Raw genomic sequence first — 21311 nt, forward strand, 5'->3', positions numbered from 1 at the left:
CCGCTTTCCACAGGTGCTGCCTGAACTGATATGTAGATGCAGAGTGTGCCCTTTTTATAATGGAAATGTTGTTTATAACTGCTACATGGCTGTCCACCCGAGGGCAACTACGTAACATAAACACACTGTACCTCTGACTGCCAAGTAATCAACCTTGAAGTATGAACTTGATCGTGATGTCAAACAAAACTGTTGATGCGAAAACAATATCTGTGGCCAAATTCAAACATTTGCAATACATTCACATCTACATTCACATCACTGGAACCATTCATAGAAATTTGATAAGAAAATATCCAGTTATTCTCCAAGTGATGCTACTGTAAGTCCACAAGAACATTCTGCAAAAATAGCTTAATGTACTTCAAGCTTTTGAAAACTGCTTCTGCTCTACATTTTCACCAACAAATGGTGTAGATTCCTCTCGAGCCAAAGCTGCCTTAATTATAGCGGTACACAAACATTAAATTACTGAATGTAATAGAAACATAGAAAATAGGTGCAGGAGTAAGCCATTCAGCCCTTCGAGCCTGCACCGCCATTCAATATGATCATGGCTGATCATCCAACTCTGTATCCTGTACCTGCCTTCTCTCCATAGCCCCTGATCCCTTTAGCCACAAGGGCCACATCTAACTCCCTCTTAAATATAGCCAATGAACTGGCCTCAACTACCTTCTATGGCAGAGAATTCCACAGATTTACCACTCTCTGTGTGAAAAATGTTTTTCTCATCTCGGTCCTAAAAGATTTCCCCCTTATCCTTAAACTGTGACCCCTTGTTCTGGACTTCCCCAACATCGGGAATAATCAAGAATGTCTTTCCTCAGATTAGGAGACCAAAACTGTACACAATACTCCAGGTGTGGTCTCACCAAGACCCCGTACATCTGCAAACCTCGCTGCTCTTATACTCAAATCCTTTTGCTATGAATGCTAAATCTGTAGTATTAGGTGAAAATGCAAGCAGTTCTACAATGATATGTGAAATATTTAGTGTAATTTAATTTCCTGCATACAGAATAGAGTGTGCTGTATTGCATAATATTTTATTACTGCACTACTACATATTTAGCTCTTGGTGAACCAACATACTTGACTAATTGAGACCCCTATTTTCCATGGATGTCTGACAAAGATTTCACCATATAGATGTATTCAGTTCAAAGCGAATTAATGCTTCCTAAAGAATGAGTATACACATCTTGCACACATATGTCCAAAATATCTCAGAGTTGCAGAAGCTTGATTACTCCTCTGGAATGTCATGTATAATAATTGCAATTACAAAATTGCAAATGTAAAGCATTAATGCAAGCAAGGGTTTTGTTTCTTCGAATATCAAATGACTTTCACAACTTCAGTGTTCTACCTTTGAAGCTTAATTTTATGTATATTATGTATAAAATGTAATCGTAAAAAATGAGTAAACAAAGTAATTAAAATTCTGAAATTAATCAAAAAATGAATCAATTTTGACCATACTATACCTTTTCTGCCTTTTTGTCAGAAATATCTTGTTTTTCTAATACTGCCATGCTTTCCTTCAGATTTTTCACAATGTCTGCTGGAGACTTATGTGACTTGCCAAATGGAAATGGCATTGTGAACCCGACTTTTCCACCTGCGAATGACAGGCAAAAAACAATTTCAGAAAATTATGAATAAATACTGTACACATTTGAGGATTTTGCATGGATATCAACAAAATCTTACCTTTATAATAGGAATTTGCCCGCCAGTTAATATACAGAAGAACTATAGATAGTTATACTATAACATGTGTTTCCATTCTGAGAATTGGTTGGTGATTGATGAATTAGAGAATCTCATTTGGATTACATGGACTGAATTGGTTGTAACATGATTTTAATCGGAAACTAAAGAACTATTTAAAAGTTACTTTGGAAATTGACAAGTGGAGAAAAATCTGTCTAAGGGAGAGAAAACAGTTTCTATGTAATCATCCACAGTAATAAGACACCATTGTCCCTAAGACTCAGGTGTCTTATTAGCCTCAGGTGCCCATTGAAAATGACAAACATTCACTCTTGCGCAATGATACTCTATTCAACTATGTAACATACTTAACTTGCGGAAACAAAAATTAAAATTATTGTTTTTGAATTTCTGCAGGGGAAGGAATACGCACCTAACCCACTTTTCCCCATTGACACAATTGTTCTAAACGCGATTTTCTATAACACGATGTCTTAGGAACATAACTGATCGTAAACACATTATCACAGAATTACTTGTATTTAAAAAGAAAAGAAGTGCAGTCGTAATATGCAAACGGTTCTTCAGCTGCCTAACTGGCAGCATATAATGATCCATATTATTTCAGAGATCTAAGAACCATACACCTTAATGAATCAATGACACAGTCAGTTAAATTATATCTAATTGTTAACCAAGCTGATCTCCACAAAACACTATTTCTTGCGAGATAAAGGGGAACTCGTGTAATGGAAGATGGGTTGCATTCCCAGCAAACAGTCCATATTGCGATGTTTTATTAGGCAAAGCTGGATCATTAAAATAAGATTGTATTTACTATTTTTCTACATAAATTGTAAGCACGCAAATTTTAGTCAATATCTTAAATTTTTGGATAATGATTTGTGAATCCTTCAATGGCGAATTTGCCGAGCTCAATGTATAGTTTAACATAATTCTTATCACTTTTGGACTTCTCCCCATAAGGAGAATCAATTATTTTTTTTAACGTCCTCCCCGATTGTAGGTCAAAAATCGAAATTGTAAACATCCATTCATATGCTTTTTCAAACTATTCAGTTGCAACTTGTAAAATCTTATGTATGATGAACACAAAACTTAAGGTTCTTTGCAAATGCACGTACAAAAATGGTGCAATTTACATTACATTTCAAGTAACAAAACAGTCCGATTTAAAAATATGAAAATAACATTTAGATTCAATAACAGAAATAGTTCATTGAGACTCCAATGTAGCCAGATATATTTTTTAATGATGAATAAAAACCTGAGTATTAGGCAGTGTTGTTGGGCATGCGCAGTGATGTTAAGAGTGTACAAATCTGGAGCATAATTGACCCAAAATTCCTAATCAGTGTATTACTGTGGCAGCTGCATGCAAACTGTAGTAGTGATAAGTGGTTAATGTGGCTAGAGAAAAAGAACGAGGACCAATTTTGACAATTAACAAATGCGCAAGTTCCAAAAGACACTCAGTGCTCCAAATGATAAATACATTAATTAGACCAGCCTGCAACAAAGAATTGTAACTTTCATTTAGATTGGGATCAGTAGACCAATTTAGTTCAGAAATATAGGGATCAGAGGGTTTTCCATAACCGCATTATCCAGAAGAGACTCGAATCTATGAAACTCAAAAGATCAACCTCACTTATTATGTATTTAGTTCAGTTTATTTTACAGATACAGCGGGGAAATAGGCCCATCGGCCCACCGAGTCCACACTGACCAACGATCCCTGCACATTAACACTATCCTACACACACTAGAGACAATTTATACCAAGCCAATTAACCTACAAACCTTTACATATTTGGAGTGTGGGAGGAAACTAAATATCTCTGAGAAAGCCCACGCAGGTCACGAGGGGAACGTACAATCTCCATATAGACAGCACCCATAGTCAGGATTGAACCCGGGTTTTTCTCTGGCGCTGTGCTACCGTATTTGTATAAGAGCTGTAATTTTTAAGTCACGGCCTCCTCCCAATGAGGAATGATCATATACAGTAAGCAAATATTTAAATATAATCAACTCAATGTTTTCAGTAACTTCATGTTCGTATGATACGCGGTTTGCTTTAAATTCATAGCTTTCTCCCTAAGATGTAGAAAGTCACTTTCTTATTCCATACTTTTCATTGCCAGTAGTGTTAAGTATTTTTTGTATAACTTGGCACATTGCCATTTGTTTATAGTAACAAGTAACAAGTAGCCTTTATTGTCATTCAGACCTTGCGGTCTGAACAAAATGTTGTTGCCTTGCTGTCCTACATATAGTAAAAATGACAAAACACACAATAAACACAAATTAACATCCACCACAGTGAGTTCACCAGGCACCTCCTCACTGTGGTGGAAGGCAAAAGTCTTAAGTCTTTGTCTCATCCCTTCTTATTCTCCCTCTGCGCCGAGGCCGCTGCCGCTGGGCATATATAACTGGGCAGTGAATCATTAAATATTGTATCAAGTAATCTGAAGATACAAGAGACTGCAGATGCTGGAGTTCCACTGCATAGTATATTTATCAAAGTAAATCCATTGTTTTAGTGTAGGAAGCAACTGCAGATGCTAGTTTACACTGTAGACACAAATCTTAGCGGGTCAGGCAGCATGTTTAAGAAGGAACTGCAGATGCTGGAAAATCAAAGGTAGACAAAAGTGCTGGAGAAACTCAGCGGGTGCAGCAGCATCTATGGAGCGAAGGAAATAGGCAACGTTACAGGGACAGGAAGCATCTCTGGAAAGAGGGAATGGGTGATGTTTCAGGTCAAGACCCTTCTTCAGACCATTGCATTAGGTTGTTCTTATCATCTAGAATGTTTCCCTCATCCTCCTCAATTCGTTCTTCCCCTTAATTAGTCCACTTACACCTTTAACATCTCCGATGCCCTCTCACACTTCAACAGTCCCTAGGCCACAATTAGCTTCATGAAGGACATCCAGTCTCTTCACACCTCCATCTGCACAGAAAATGGTGTGAGGGCCCTTTATTTGAACAAAGGTTCAAACGGTTCAATTTCACCACTGCATTCATCACTCAGGTGAACCTTTTCTTAGAAATAAAGTTCCTCCAACAGTTTTTATTAATCTTCTTGTTATCTACAGTGACGATTTTCGGTCTACACAGAAGCACAATAATCTGCAGGAACATTGTTAGGGGAAAACTGATGCAAGATCTGTGTCACCTCTTCAAACACAATGAGTGATATATGTGAATTAAGAATTCCATTTACCAAAAACAGAAGTAAACGTGGAATCGAAAGGTAAATTATACATAACGGCAAAATGTAATAGGCACTGGCAATGGGGAGATTAAAACAATAGATAATAGAACAAAGAGCTGGAAAAAAAAGAGTTGCATAAACTAGCATGAGATTTCAAGATCAGCACCAAAATTATTGCACAAGGAAAGAGTGGGCGGTCGGGTACTATGTAAATTCTTTATAAACTGATGTAATGCTGTAAATGAAGAGAAATTAGAAAATGGGAATATAAAATGCTGGTATAGATTTAAGTGCAAAGATAAACCCGATTGCCTTATTTTCGACAAGGTGGCCAAGGGGTAAAGGTATTCCATCAACCTTCGAAACGCACTTGCGACAAATTCCATAAGATACAGCAAAATGAAGTGTTTGGTCATGAAACTGAAGGTATTTGGCTGGCCTGATTAGGAAACTAATTGCATTTCTAGCTGCTCAACCTAGGGCAGATTTTCTACCTCAGTCTGTGTTGGGATCGCATTTAATGACAAATGGTGTAGAAATCCAACCATTCAAGTTTGTCAATAATATAAAATCAGTACTGGGGGGTAGGTTACATATAAATATTAAAAAGCAATAGGTGACGTTTCAGTTCGGGACCCTTCCTAGGGGGCGCCGTCCTGTATGGTATGGCTGCCCAGCCTGCAGCTGTCCGTTTTTTTTCTCTTTTTTATTTTTAGTTAGTTGAGTTTTTTGTTCTGGAGTTCTAGCCTTTTTTATGTGGGGGGAGGGGGGGGGGAAACTGCTTTTCTAGGGTCCCTACCTGGTCGGAGAGGCAGCTTTTCTCCGGGCTGCACCGTCGACCCGTCCTACCAGCAGGCCTGGAGCGGCGTTTCCTGTCGGGGACCGCCCAGAACCTCGGCTTCGGCAGCGGCACAGTGTTGGAGCGCTATCGCGAAGCGGGCGATGTCTTGCCCGGGTCGCCGCGCTGGAACTCCAGTGAGCTGAGAACGCCGATAAAAACATCGCGGAGCTGCGGGTCTGTGGAGCGGCCGGCGGCGCTGACTTTCATCGGGAGCCTGGGTTCTCTCAGCGAGATCACCAGTTGTGGAGCTCCATCCGGCGCGGCCTTGTTGGCTTCGGAAGCCGCGGCCTCCAGTACGGAAGCGGCCGTTCCAGGTGTCCAAAGCCGCTGTGAGGATTCTCCCGACGCTGGAGCAACATCACCCGGCGAGAACGGCCTGGAACATCGGGCCTCCGTGGAGGCAACTATGGAGGCCTCAATTGGCTCGACTATGGGTGAACTGGGGAGGGGGACTGGACATTGTGCCTTCCCTCATAATGGGAACCATTGTGGGGGGATGTTTTTATGTTTAAATGTCTTTATTACTATTATGTCTGTATTCTTTCTTTATGTGCTGCATGGCAAGAAGCATTTCACTACACCTAAGTGTATGTGACCAATAAAATAACCTTTGAACCTTCTTCAAACAAAACGTCTCCTATGCATTTGCTCCAGGGATGCTGCCTGACCCGCTGAGTTATTCCAGCATTTAGTGTCTATCTTTGGTATAAAACAGCATCTGCAGTTCCTTGATATTACATCAAAAAGCCATATTAGCCTAAGCATTTCAGCAACATAGTAGAATAACAATTTCAGTATTGCCTCAGCACATTCAAACTCTGTTCCCTCTAAGGACAGCAGGTTTTTGTGTAGCTGTTTTATCTGCTTGGATGGTGACACTTTCCACATCAGTGCTTCTGAAGTGTCTTTCTTTGCACCAGTGGTTTTCCCTCCTCGGGAAATGAAAAAGTTGTGAATGCAGCCCACTTCGTCACATCAACCAGACTACCCTCTCCATTGACATCACACCCCTCGGGAAAGCAGCCAACATAATGAAGCACCACTCGCACCCAATCATTCTCTTTACCCATCTTCCGTTGGGTAAATTTACAAAAACCTGAAGGCACACAAGAGATTCTCGAACAGTTTCTTTGGTGCTGTTTTTAAAACTCATGGACAAACCTCTCATATGCTACAGATGAATTTGTGATCTTTCAATCTAACGCATTGTGGTGCTTGTACATTTTTTATTTGCACTCTCTCCATAGCTCTATTTTGCACTGTTCATTTTCTCTGCTGTACTACCAGATGTACTTATGTATGGTGTGATTTGGATAGCACACAGAACAACATTTTGTACTTAACACCAAAGGCGAACTATGATTTATGAAAAATATCAATTTGAATCAGTTTCCGTAGGATTTGGATGGCAAAAGGGTGATTTGATCTAAGTTTAAGACTCAGAAGAATTGATGGGTGAAACAAAACTATATATTTGAAACGTTCAAAGGATCTGGAGGCAATGGCCAAAAATTATAGCCAAGCTTTCAAAAGTTATGCAAGATAACTTGCATGCAAAGTGGAATACGTTTGAAAAGTTCTTCCATAAGTGGCAATTGACGAGAGGTTAATCGTCAATTTTAAATCAGAACTTGAAAGTTTTTGTAAAAAAAAACTACACTGGGGCAAAAGCAGATGCACTGAGTTACGGTCATAAATCAGCTCAAGAAGAAACGCATTTAGATACCCATCGAGATATTCTTAATGATAAGGTGGGGACCATAATCTACATTGCACACATCTTACAAATGTATATAAGATGAAAAGCAGAATGAGAATGAGGAGAACGAGTTCCCCTTTGCTAAGAATGGTGGATGCCTTTTTAAATAAATATTGAGCGTTTGGATTCAGTGTGCATGCAACAATTTTTAAAACTAGAATGACAGCATACAATTAAACAAGGCCATCAGAGCCACAATGCTAAATAGTTGGTGGGTTCTAATTGACAACCCCAAATTATAATAAAATTTGCAGACTTCGAAGATTATATATTCAAGCAAAACTAGGCACAATATAACTTGTCTTGGGTTTCCAAGTTAAGATAACAAATGATTTAGTGCTGCCAATTATCTAGAAATGCAGACAATGTATATCAAGGCCAAGAGGATGAGCTTTCATTGCCTGTGCAGCTCAAAACAAAGAATAGGGCTTATTCATATTTCAAAATGCAGTAATCTGAGAACAGTTGTCATTTTCTCAGGAGAGGGAAATAATTTAGTTGCCTCGTTGAATTCATTTATGATCAGACTGGGGACTCAAATTATTTCAAAGTTGGCAATGAACTGATCTAAAATAAAACATGAGAGTACAGAACAAAAGACAAGATCCAACACCATAATTGCAGTTATAAAACACTATTCTTTAGTTAAATGACATTAAAATGTATAGAGACCAACCCAACCGAGTCTGAAGAAGGGTCTCGACCCGAAACGTCACCCATTACTTCTCTCCAGAGATGCTGCCTGTCCTGCTGAGTTACTCCTGCTTTTTGTGTCTATCTTCTAGAACCCAATTAAAATTGGAATGGGAAATACTACAGGTAGACAAAAATGCTGGAAAAACTCAGCGGGTGAGGCAGCATCTATGGAACAAAGGAAATAGGCAACATTTCGGGTCAAAACCCTTCTTCAGGTCGAAACCCTGAAGAAGGGTTTTGACCCGAAACGTTGCCTATTTCCTTCGCTCCATAGATGCTGCTGCACCCGCTGAGTTTCTCCAACATTTTTGTTTACCTTCGATTTTCCAGCATCTGCAGTTCCTTCTTAAACATGGGAAATGCTACATTTTGGTATAGGCTGTGGGCCGAGGAGCTTTCTCGTTCAAGTTCGTGACCCAACTCACAGAACTACCTGGATTTTTAACATATTGTGTAAAAATATTATATAAATCATAACTGAAACTCGTCAAGACCAAAACCTGCACATTTTTTAAAAATATGAGAAAAACTTCAAATTTTCCAAGTAGTAATTGCCCTATCAATGCACGTTTGACATTGAGTTTGGACACAAATTGACCAATCCCGCACTGTTTTATGGTCGCTGGGCAGCGAGGACCCTGGGATCATGGCTGCCTCCTAATTACATCAAAACAATAGCAAGGTTTCAAAGGAATGAAGGTAATGCTCACCTTGCTGATCATTTTGTTTTGTAATTGATTTATCTTTATAAAGTTATGATGTGAACTGTTAAATAAAAATGATAAATAACAAATGTAGAGCTAGGGTTAGGATTAGGGTCAGTCAGTCAGTCGGTCAATCGGGTTTGTCGGTAGGCCGATAGATGCTGTGGAGGATCGGTCGGGCTGTCGGGCCACCTGTAGGTGGTGAGAGTTGGGCCGGGCCTGCGGTGAGTGGTGAGAGCGGTAGGTCGGGCCGGGCCTCCGGTAGGTGGTGAGAGCGGGTGGTCGGGCTGTCGGGCCACCGGTGGGTGGTGAGAGTTGGGCCGGGCCTGCGGTGAGTGGTGAGAGCGGGTGGTCGGGCCGGGCCTCCGGTAGGTGGTGAGAGCGGGTGGTCGGGCCGGGCCTCCGGTAGGTGGTGAGAGCGGGTGGTCGGGCTGTCGGGCCTGCGGTGGGTGGTGAGAGTTGGGCCGGGCCTCCGGTGGGTGCTGCGAGTGGTCGGAAGGCCGGTGTTGCCGCAAGCGAGCGGACTGACAGAGTCGGCGCTATGTGGGTGCTGAAGGCGGCCTGGGCAGCGTGCAGGGCAGTGCTGCTCCCCACCATCATCACCACGATGATCCAGAAGGGCATGCTGGCCGAGGTGGACGCGCTGCAGGGCCACACGTACGGAGCCCGCAGCCGGTCCCAAACCAGCTCCAGCTCCAGCTCCAGCCGTGGACAACTCTGGAAGGGGGCGAGTTAGGGTTAGGGTTAGGCATTTTCCTGTCAGTGGAAGATGCCTTAGCCTTCCCCCAGCCTGGCACTATCCCAGTCCCACTATGGCCGTGATCCCCACTCTGCATACTGGCAGTCAGTGGGGTTCAATAAACGGAGGAACCCACATGAACTGCCCTCACCCATTAATTAGGCTGGTACAGGAGTGGGACCTCTGCGGCAGTCTCATTCAAAAAACTCACTCACAATGATATTCATTTTATTATTTATATAATATAATAATACATAATTATATATTACAGTCATATTCACTAGTCATATGGTATAATAATATATGGTTTAAATAGATTGCAACACGGAAATAGGCTCCCCATGGCGTAATGTGGGCATTGGACACTAGATGGCGCTTACTTTTTCGATTTTATTTTCTAATTAGTTTAATTAATTAATGTGCAACTTTTGGCACCGACTTCCTTCTCAATTATATTTTATCTAAATCTGTGCAAAATTTCACGTAGTTCCGAGACATGGGTCACGAAAGTTGATTTCTAGACACATTTTTGATGCTTTGCCCACAGCCTAGTATAGATGCATTAACAGTGAAAAAGGCAAATTGCTCAAAGATACACTAAAACCTTTTTGCAGCAATCCCGATACTCCCAACATCATTGAAAATGAGTGGGGGGGGGGGGATAAACAGGTTAGACAGATAGACTTAAAATTCACACTCTTCTCAATCTTCTCCAGACTATGCCACCTCTGATGTTCTTCTGCACTGGTGGTTTTCTCCCTCCCCCAGCTTCCTCTGCTCCATTTTCACAAGCACAGCACGTAAAAGCCACAGCTTTAGGAACTTCCTGCCCATAATACCTCAATCTGTTCTACCCCTTTCCAACATATGACTATCTTCCGAGAACTATTTCTTAGAGTAAGCTCTTAACATTATCTTCCCTTCTGCAAAGCACATTGAACGTGAAGAAATCCAGAAACATTTACAATAGAAGGTGCTCATTTACCTAATTTGTGCTTTTCAATAAAAAGAGCTATCCAGCCTCATCCCACATTGCAGCAAGTGGTCTGTAGCCCTGCAGGTCATGCTCTTCACCAATACTTTATTTACAATACTTATTACAATGTTAAGGATTCAGCTTTATTTGTAATTCTACATCCATGGAAATAAAGTGGAGATGTGGATTTCACCTTCTGAAAGGGTGGTTAAAGCTGAATCCTTATTACATTGGACCCACTGCTGAAAGAAAATAGTCTTTCCAATTTGCGCCATCTTGGCACTCAATGGCACTAAAGTCTCTCTTTAGCCAAAGTGCTTCACTCTCCAATCATCTAAAACTGGCAACGCCTCAAACCTCATCCACATATTATCAATGCAATCATATTGCTCCATACTCTACACAGTAGGCAAGCTCTGATAGTTTCAGATGATTGGAGAGTCTCATGCTCAATACTTACATTCATTCCTGACAGAATAATTGGGAAATAATTCAGTATTGAATTTCACTCACGTTATTGACCTGCACTGCAATCTTTAAGAATTGTAAAGACTGCAGTGAAAAAGACATTGAAATGTATAGAACCCAACCTCACAACAATATCCTATCAGTTTTCTTCCACTCTTGTACCTCCTTGAATGCATTTCCTTGGATTAAATTGATACATTTTTCATCCAAATGATCAGATCACGTTTCTTTTCCCAGTTAACTCAAATTCAATTTGGTATCTGCAGACTTCTTTCACACCTCTACACATTCAAAGTTGTGAGGCCTTTACATAAAAACATTTTAAATGCCTCCAACATTTAAGACATTCATATACCAGATGCTTTAATTTTAAAAGCAGATTAAAACATTACAAAATTAAAAATCTCTCTCCTAATCAGCAGGTTGTAAATTCACATCTAAATGAGTTGGGACTCCAACCTTGCACCAAGTATTGCCAGCTGAGTATAGAAGAAGCAAATTCACTGACATAATGCAGGGGAATTCCACCACTACTAACCTCTGCTGTTGGACTCCATGAAGTTCAGTAATGGAACCAGGTGACAGATGTACATAGAAATATAGAAAATAGGTGCAGGAGTAGGCCATTCGGCCCTTCGAGCCTGCACCGCCATTCAATATGATCATGGCTGATCATCCAACTCACTATCCTGTACCTGCCTTTTCTCCATACCCCCTGATCCCTTTAGCCACAAGGGCCACATCTAACTCCCTCTTAAATATAGCCAATCTCTGTCCTAAAAGATTTCCCCCTTATCCTTAAACTGTGACCCCTTGTTCTGGACTTCCCCAACATCGGGAACAATCTTCCTGCATCTAGCCTGTCCAACCCCTTAAGAATTTTGTAAGTTTCTACAAGATCCCCCCTCAATCTTCTAAATTCTAGCGAGTACATGCCGAGTCTATCCAGTCTTTCTTCATATGAAAGTCCTGACATCCCAGGAATCAGTCTGGTGAACCTTCTCTGTACTCCCTCTATGGCAAGAATGTCCTTCCTCAGATTAGGAGACCAAAACTGTACGCAATACTCCAGGTGTGGTCTCACCAAGACCCTGTACAACTGCAGTAGAACATCCCTGCTCCTATACTCAAATCCTTTTGCTATGAATGCTAACATACCATTCGCTTTCTTCACTGCCTGCTGCACCTGCATGCCTACTTTCAATGACTGGTGTACCATGACACCCAGGTCTCGTTGCTTCTCCCCTTTTCCTAATCGGCCACATGCGTCACCCTCTTCTCTGCCACAGAAGGTGGAATTCTCTGCCACAGAAGGTAGTTGAGGCCAGTTCATTGGCTATATTTAAGAGGGAGTTAGATGTGGCCCTTGTGGCTGAAGGTATCAGGGGGTATGGAGAGTAGGCAGGTACAGGATACTGAGTTGGATGGTCATCCATGATCATATTGAATGGCTGTGCAGGCTCGAAGGGCCTACTCCTGCACCTATTTTCTATGTTTCTATGTCTATGTTTCTATCAGTTACTTAATACTTCCCAGAGAGAGACCCGTGGAAGCCTAGAAATTTACTAGCTTAGAAGTTGATGTATTCTCTTCAGAATTACCGGCATCTATATTTGTAATAAAACACTCGCACAAAATGTGTATTTATAAATTAACTGGAAAAATTATTGTGGGTACACTTGAATGAAGAAGTGAATCACTTAGAGATATGCATGGCAATTCTCAGAAAACACAAGATAACTGCAGTCTTACAGGAAAAATAACATCAAATCATGTTACATGGAATAGTTATTGACAGCCATTTCCATTATGTTGCTGGATTAACCCCATTTTACGAGCAGCCAGTTTATTCGAATTTCCCACCGTGCTTTCATCTAAACTATTGACACCAAATATAAACCAATACAAAGTCTCTTCCAGGTTACTGACTAGGGTAGTTCATATGCAATTGCTCCACCTTCCTCCCAAAATTAATCTGTATTATTCTCCTGTCTCTCGCTTCTAATCCCGCTCCAAACACATATGTTCTCTCAAGTTTGTACCCATTTAACCTCCGACAGTCAATTCTCCTTTCTTGCTCCCAAATGCTGAGTTCAGTGTGACTGCAGCTGACCATTGCCCCATATTTTTTAATCTCCCCTTGTAAATTAACACTAAGTTCAGGTATCATTCCATAAAGCCATGACCCATCAAATGACCAATAACATTCCCCAAGTGTGATGTCACAACCACTCATTGTACTCCAGTACAGTCCACTCAGTCAACTCAAACATTTTAAAAGTGCAGTTTTATCTTGGCCTTAAAGGCCCATGGCTCATTGACGGTGTTGCAGGGATCAGCACTCATTGATATTGCAGCCTACTTTGAAGGCACTGGAGGCAATACCCTTGTCCCTATCTGGCACCTTTATAATTACAGTGCTCTCCATAATGTTTGCGACAAAGACCCATCATTTATTTATTTACCTCTGCACTCCACAATTTTAGATTTGTAATAGTAAAAAAAATCACATGTGGCTAAAGTGCACGTTGTCAGATTTTATTAGCCGATTCCGCACCAATTGCCTTCACAAACCCCCCCCCCCCCCCGCCATCTATCCATTCCGCACTGATTCACACCCCCCCCCAAATGTCTTTAGAGCGAACATTAACTATGTTTGATAACGAAATGCAATCAAATGTTTTAATTCCCAATGTTATTATTTGTTTTAATCCATAAAGATGGATTAATTAAATTGTGAACACGTGAAACATCAAAACCGCAGTGTTCGATTGTCACTGCTACCGTTGACACGTTATTACAGAATTCATTTTAACGGCAAATCAATGCTCTTAATATGAAGTATCAGTACTGTTATTTCATGAGCAACATTCACAACTATACGTTGGATTTATCCAGGTTTTACTTCTACAGTCAGTCATATACATCACAAATTTGGTCGGGAGATATTTCAGTTGAAATTTTAACGTTAATTCTGAAGTAGGAATGATGGAAACAGCGTTTATCAATAATTTTTTTTAATCTGGTGTGTACAAACTGGGTATCTTCATGAAAACATGCTTGCATCAATCTGTAGTGTGCATGGTTAAGCATATATGTTATCATGGTCCAGGATTTGACACAGGTTGATCATACACTGAATAATCCAATCACATTTTTGTTTGCAAAGTGGAAAGAAATAATAGAAATTGCATTCATTGCAACGTGTAAAAAGAGTTGAGATATTGTATTATAATTTTGCTGCATGTCATTGTGGTATATATCATGTCTTGATTGGTGAATATGTTTAGTTTGTGACTTTATTTGAAGCAGAAATAATATGTGAATGCTTCATTGAGCATAATTCCGAATGGTAGCTACCCACTTCGTCCGAGCACATTATCGCACGCGTCATGCAAGCCGTCTTAAATGACCACCTAAACTGTCATTTGGCAACCCAAAAAGCTGCCTAGGTTGCCTGGCTGGCAACAAGAAAAAAAAGTTGTGAGAGCCCCGTTTAGCCTGCCTATATCCCCCAGGTGCTCCTGTGCAGCTGCCTCACAGCCCACACCGTCTGCACATCGGCAAACATTGATCAATTGTACTTGAACTCCACATCCAATCCCTGAAGTAGCTCGTGAACAGCTGAGGCCCAGCACCCATCCCTTTGACACTCCACTAGTCACTGTCTCCCAAATAGAAAATGAGCTGTTTATAGTTTCCTTTTCCTGCAAGCAATTAAGAGGCCACTGCTCAGTATTTTATACCAATTCGCAATTCATGGCAGGATATAATGCCCAACATAATGTTCTCGTTTTGTTTTAAAAATTCAGCTTGAACATAGTACCTTATAAAAGGCCTCCTGAATGTCCAAATTTGCCTATCCACAACCGTGCTCTCTTTTAGTCTGCTAATGTAAACCTCAAGAGACGAACTGATTGGCTAAACATCATTTCCATTTCATATATCCATGCTGACTCTTGTCAATCCTATGATGTCAATATTTTATAGTATACCATTAAACATTTCAGAGTAATCCCAGCATTTTCCCCATTCCAGACTCACTGGCCCACAGTCCCCCAATTTCTCTCCCCCACCCTCTATTATATTTGTTACTGTTCAATCTGTGGGTACCATTCCATTTATCCTGTATTTGTACATTGTGGGCAGCTTGATTGTAATCTTGTATTGTCTCTCCACTGACTGTGTAGCACTCAACAAAAAAGCTTTTCATTGTACCTCGGTACATGTAACTATAAACCAAACTAAATGATCTCTGGAATATTGATTGAAGACAACCAGTGCACACTGTTTCTCCATATTCACCACCTTCAAATGCCTAGGGTGCAAGTAATCAGACCCTGGAGATTTATATTAGCTTAAGAACAAGGGGCAGGTCATTTAGAACTGAAATGAAGAAAAACTTTTTCACACAGAGAGTTGTGAATTCATGGAATTCTCTGACACAGAAGGCAGTGGAGGCCGATTTACTGGATGCATTCAAAAGTTCGATAGAGCTTTTAGGGCTAGTGGAATCAAGGGATATGGGGAGAAGGCAGGAACATGGATGATCAGCCATGATCACATTGAATAGTGGTGCTGGCTCAAAGGGCCAAATGGCCTACTCCTGCACCTATTATCTATGTATCTAAGCAGCTCTATTAATTTCACCAATAAGAATTTTAGTTTCACTAATACATTTTTACTAATAATACTTGGAATTCTTTACTCACTGTGGTACCTATTGACTATGGGTGACAATCTTCTTGTTCTATTTTTAGCCAGTTCAGTGGGATGTTTGAGGTGTCAAGCCAGAAAGCAAAGGACTTGATGGCAGAGGCCCAGTAATATCATCTGAAATTTGGAAGAGCAAGCCCGCCCCTAGTTTTTGATTTGTAGAGCTGATCTTTGTTTATCCTATGAGTTTTGTAATTCCACAAGAAAGGTATTATTATCGAATCTAATCTCTTAAAAAATGTTTTTGTAAGAGAAATAGGAATGTTCTGAATTAGATATAGTAGCTGGGGTAAGAAGATCATTTTAATGGTATAGGGAGGTTTCACAGCAGTTGGGTCCTGACCCATGACCCGTACTGTTGCTACGCTACTCCAAATGGATTACACGCGATGTACTGCAGGTAGGCACTTACCATTGTTTCCAGCGAAGCGGGCCCGTTAAAACCCGCTGAAATTGTCAATTTTTGCGCTGTAAATAATTATGGAAATCGGGATAAGCGTGTGAGACATTTAGCCTACTTCAGAATTCCAAAAGTAAGGAGAAATGATGGTAGATAGAAGCGAGAGCTGAAGGGACAACAGCCAGAGTGCTTGGCGAACATTGGCCGTTTGCTCACTGCATTTCATCAACGGTAAGGCATTATTTGTGTTTTTTCTTGATTCCTTTGATCTCCTAATCTGAGGAAAGACATTCTTGCCATAGAGGGAGTACAGAGAAGGTTCACCAGACTGAGTCCTGGGATGTCAGGACTTTCATATGAAGAAAGACTGGATAGACTTGGTTTGTACTCGCCAGAATTTAGAAGATTGAGGGGGGATCTTATAGAAACTTACAAAATTCTTAAGGGGTTGGACAGGCTAGATGCAGGAAGATTGTTCCCGATGTTGGGGAAGTCCAGAACAAGGGGTCACAGTTTAAGGATATGGGGGAAATCTTTTAGGACCGAGATGAGGAAAACATTTTTCACACAGAGAGTGGTGAATCTCTGGAATTCTCTCCCGCAGAAGGTAGTTGAGGCCAGTTCATTGGCTATATTTAAGAGGGAGTTAGATGTGGCCCTTGTGGCTAAAGGGATCATGGGGTATGGAGAGAAGGCAGGTACAGGATACTGAGTTGGATGATCAGCCATGATCATATTGAATGTCGGCGCAGGCTCGATGGGCCGAATGGCCTACTCCTTCACCTATTGTCTATGTTTCTATGTTTCTCTCACACTTACCCCGACTCCCACAATTTTTTTCAGCGCAAAAATTCAACATTTTGCGGTTTTTAACAGGTAGGAATGTACGCGTTTCCAGCATTAATAACATATACCGGAAATGACGGATGTCTTCCAGTTGGATTTAGCGGCTCCGTGCGTCGAGCCCTATGACCCAGTGACCTTTCATGCAACCTCCCTATTCACTCTTCCGAGTAAGGAAATTGGAAGAGTTTTACAGAATTGGATTTTGCTTTTTAGATTTTCTAATAAGTGAAGGAAATTGGCCAGTCGAAGGGAAGAGTAACGCTTTGTAACCTCAATCCCTAGATAGGTCAATTTATCTGTTGTTACTCTGAAAGGAAAATTCTCCAAAGTATCTAAGGTGATGGTATGAACTGGCAACAGTATACTTTTATTCCAATTAATACTGTTGCCTGAAAATGTACCAAACAGGTTAATTTTTTCCAGTATCGCTGGAATAGTGGTTTGATATTCTGTTATGTACAGGAGGATATCATTCGCGTACAAAGATATTTTATTTGTAGTCTCTTTCGTGTCGTAACCATGAATACGTGGATCTAATCGAATACTCTGAGCAAAAAGGTTCTATAGCAAGGGCAAATATTAATGCTGATAGGAGGCAGCCCTGTCTTGTTCCCCTGAACAAATTAAAGGGAGATGAGAGCGCTTGGTTGGTGAGAATTTGTGTTGTCCGATTTTTATACAGAAGCTTAATCCATTCCAAAAAGTTGTATCCAAAGTTAAATCTCTTGATGAGCTCGAATAGGTATGGCCATTCAATCTGGTCAAATGCTTTTTCCGCATCAAGCGTTACACCCTCTTCACCCACGACTGCATCCCTAAGTACGGATCCAACGCCATCATTACGTTTGCTGACGACACCACGGTGGTAGGACTGATCAGTGACAACGATGAGTCAGCCTACAGAGAGGAGGTCCAGCACCTGACAACCTGGTGTGCCAACAATAACCTCGTCCTCAACTCCAAGAAGACGAAGGAAATTATTGTCAACTTCAGGAAGGCCAGAGGAGGCAGTCATACCCCCATCCATATAAACGGGACTGAGGTGGAGCGCGTCTCCAGCTACAAATTCCTCGAGGTACATATCTCGGAGGATTTGTCCTGGTCCCTCAACACCTCCAAGCTGATCAAAAAGGCACAGCAGCGCCTTTACTTCCTGAGGAGGCTCAAGAAAGCCCACCTGTCCCCCCAGATCCTGACCAACTTCTACCGCTGTACCATCGAGAGCATCCTGACCACCTGCTTCACGGTATGGTACAGCAGCTGCACTGTTGCGGACAGGAAGGCACTACAACGGGTGGTGAAAACCGCGCAGCACATCATCGGTGCCCCGCTCCCTGCCATGGATGCCCTCCACCGAAAACGGTGTCTGAGACGGGCTGGGAAGATCATTAAAGACCCCTCCCACCCCAACCATGGACTGTTTGCCCTCCTCCCATCAGGGGGGCGGTACAGGAGCCTCAGGTCTCGTACCAGTAGGATGAGGAACAGCTTCTACAATTATACCATCACATTGCTGAACTCGGAGTCCCGCCGATGGATTTCTCAGGTCCCTCCGTCCCCATTGTTTAATTATTCTGTATTTTTGATTATTTTGTATCTTCTTTTTTTTAAATTTCTATATGCACTACTACTACGGACTGTCGCAAAACTGCATTTCGTTGTACCCATACTTAGTATTTGTGCAATGACATTAAAGCTGAATTGAATTGAATTGAATTGAAGTATAGCCAAGTCGTTGTTTCCATGTCTTTCCTTCTCCAATATTAGAATATTTTTCTAAATCTAGTTTCCAAATACACCACAGCCAACTTGTGTCTTGTTTTAGTCGGATCATTTTGTTTGAGCCAACTACACCGCATCACTTTCAATTTTTTTTGTGACCATTTTTTGTGAAAATCCAAGTATTGCAAATATGGTTAGGAGGGAGAGATGGATCAGCAATGATTGAATGAGAGTAGACTTGATAGGAGGAGAATTAAGTTATGCACTTATGAACCTCTTGGCATTTTTCTTCATCTTTTGTGAATTTTAGTTCATAGATTATATTCGAAACCATGGTATGACAGAGCAGTTATTTTTATTTTAACTGATATGAGCAAATCAGAACTAAATATAGCATTCTATGCAAGTTTGTCAACTTTAAATGACTAGATAAGGTAAATAAAAGTCGTTTTGGGTCACAGCCAAATACTCAACAGTGGAATGCCTTGCAATGAAAGTGTCAGAAATTGCACGACCCTAGGGAACATTTGGTTGACCACAGAGTTGCGTATGAATCGTTTTAATTTTAGTTCAAATATGTCTCTGTAAAAATTAAACTACATCATAAGTTTGGATGCTCAGCCTAATTTTAGGCTGCAAATACCAGCCAGTTGATTCTTGGGTTCAGAGTTGGAACATGGATGTACAAACATGAGGCTTCTGTGTACCTGAATACCACATCGTTTTAAGAGAGTCACACAGCATGGAAACAGGCCCTTCGCCCCAACTTTCCCACACCATCGACACTAGTCACACCTGCCTGGGTTTGGCCCATATCCTTCTAACCTATCCTCTCTCTGTACCTGTCTAAATGTTTTTTTAAAGTTGCAATAGTACCAATTTCATCTACCTCCTCCGGCAGCTCGATCTATACAACCACCACCCTTTATATAAAAAAGTTACCCCTCAGGTTCCTATTCAATCTCCCCCCCACCTTAAACCTATGTCCTCTGTCTCTCTATTCCCCTACTCTGGGCAAAAGACTATATGTTTACCCAATCTATTCCTCTCGAAATGGAAAAGGTGATTAATTTGTATTTCTAAACTCCAACAAATAAATTGGAACATGAACTTCACTACAAAATAATGCAGATTGAACAATGTGTGTAAAAATACTTACTTCTGTGACAAAGTAACACGAGGAAGTCTGCCAAACCATTGGGACATTGCTTATGCTCCTCTTTCTTCCTTTTCAATGATTACAATTCCATTTATTACGTTTGTATTTCCACCATGAGTCAATAAACAGTCCAATTATTTTCTTAAAACACACAGAACTGAACCTTATGAAGGAAAATTATTTATAACTTCAATGGCAATTTTTAAAAAGTCAAATATCCTGTTAATGTTTTGAAGGCCATTTTCCGTCTTAGTGCATTTTGTTTGAATCTATTAGTTAGTTTCACCATCTTATGCACAATATAACCAAACACAGACCTTAGTTCAGCATTAAATATGTTAAAAAGTCAAAATCACTCTCTTTACAGTTCTGCAGGCCATGCTGACTAGGGAACCCAACGGAGAAAATAGCTGTTTTAAGATTGAAAAGAAACCAAAATTACAGAAAGTTCAGTCACCTATTCTACACATTTAAAGTGCAACTCACTGTTTGATAGAGCTTCCTTACATATCAAATGCATTGAAGCATGGATTAATAGCATCTTGCAGTAAATGGCTGAGCTGAATACTAGGTGTTTCTTACTCATAGTGATCATGTTCTCAGGTGCTCTATTAATCAAGTAAACTCTCATTGGTTTAGGTGTACAAACTGAAGGCATTAGCAAGGGTGCTAAATTAGTACGAGTGACAAAGAAACAAGACTTGCTGCGATTGAATAGCTTACTATTGAAAATAAGTTACTAAAAGTAAAAATGCATTGCCCCTCAGCTGTCTTGTCCATCCAAAATGGAATAACTTCCAGAAGGTTTTACTGTGAGACCTTTAATAGATCAGATCTATTTTTATTACTGAAAATAACTTGGCTGACTTAAGATAGACACAAAACACTGGAGTAACTCAGCAGGTCAGGCAGCATCTCTGGAGGAAATGGATAGGTGACGCTTCGGGTCAGGATCCTTCTTCAGACTGTTGGCTTGACTAAAGATTAATTTTAAAGATTGGAATATTAAGAACACATGACACCAAGAACAGCAAAAAAAGGAACTATCTTTGAAAGCACTTCCTCCATACACTTACTTCCCCAATTTTGTTCTGTATAAATAATAAATATATAATCCGTGGGATATCAAAAATCTGAGAAAATGCTTAAAATTCTCCAAAGTCTAAAACTTAACGATTTTTCTCCAGTCACTGCAATTGTATTTCACAAAATTCATACTGCCAGTAAGGCATTCCTTAGTATTAGCACAGTATTCTTCAGTATACAGGTTGATAGCAAGTTTAGCAACTCTTTGGATGTTCCTAACAGGCAATGAAGAG

General features: G+C 40.7%; 1 protein-coding gene across 1 annotated transcript in view; it reads right to left on the reverse strand.

The window, feature by feature from the left end:
• The window catches only part of cab39 (calcium binding protein 39), a 67588-nt gene that overhangs the window by 32702 nt on the left and 13575 nt on the right, over positions 1–21311 (reverse strand). Inside the window, exon 2 of the mRNA XM_033031086.1 lies at positions 1491–1624. Coding sequence (XP_032886977.1) covers positions 1491–1604 — 114 coding nt within the window. The 5' untranslated portion in view covers positions 1605–1624. The remainder of the gene's footprint in view (positions 1–1490; positions 1625–21311) is intronic.

The sequence above is a fragment of the Amblyraja radiata genome, chromosome 13 (genome assembly GCF_010909765.2).
Source record: "Amblyraja radiata isolate CabotCenter1 chromosome 13, sAmbRad1.1.pri, whole genome shotgun sequence".
In the NCBI taxonomy this organism is placed as follows: Eukaryota; Metazoa; Chordata; class Chondrichthyes; order Rajiformes; family Rajidae; genus Amblyraja; species Amblyraja radiata.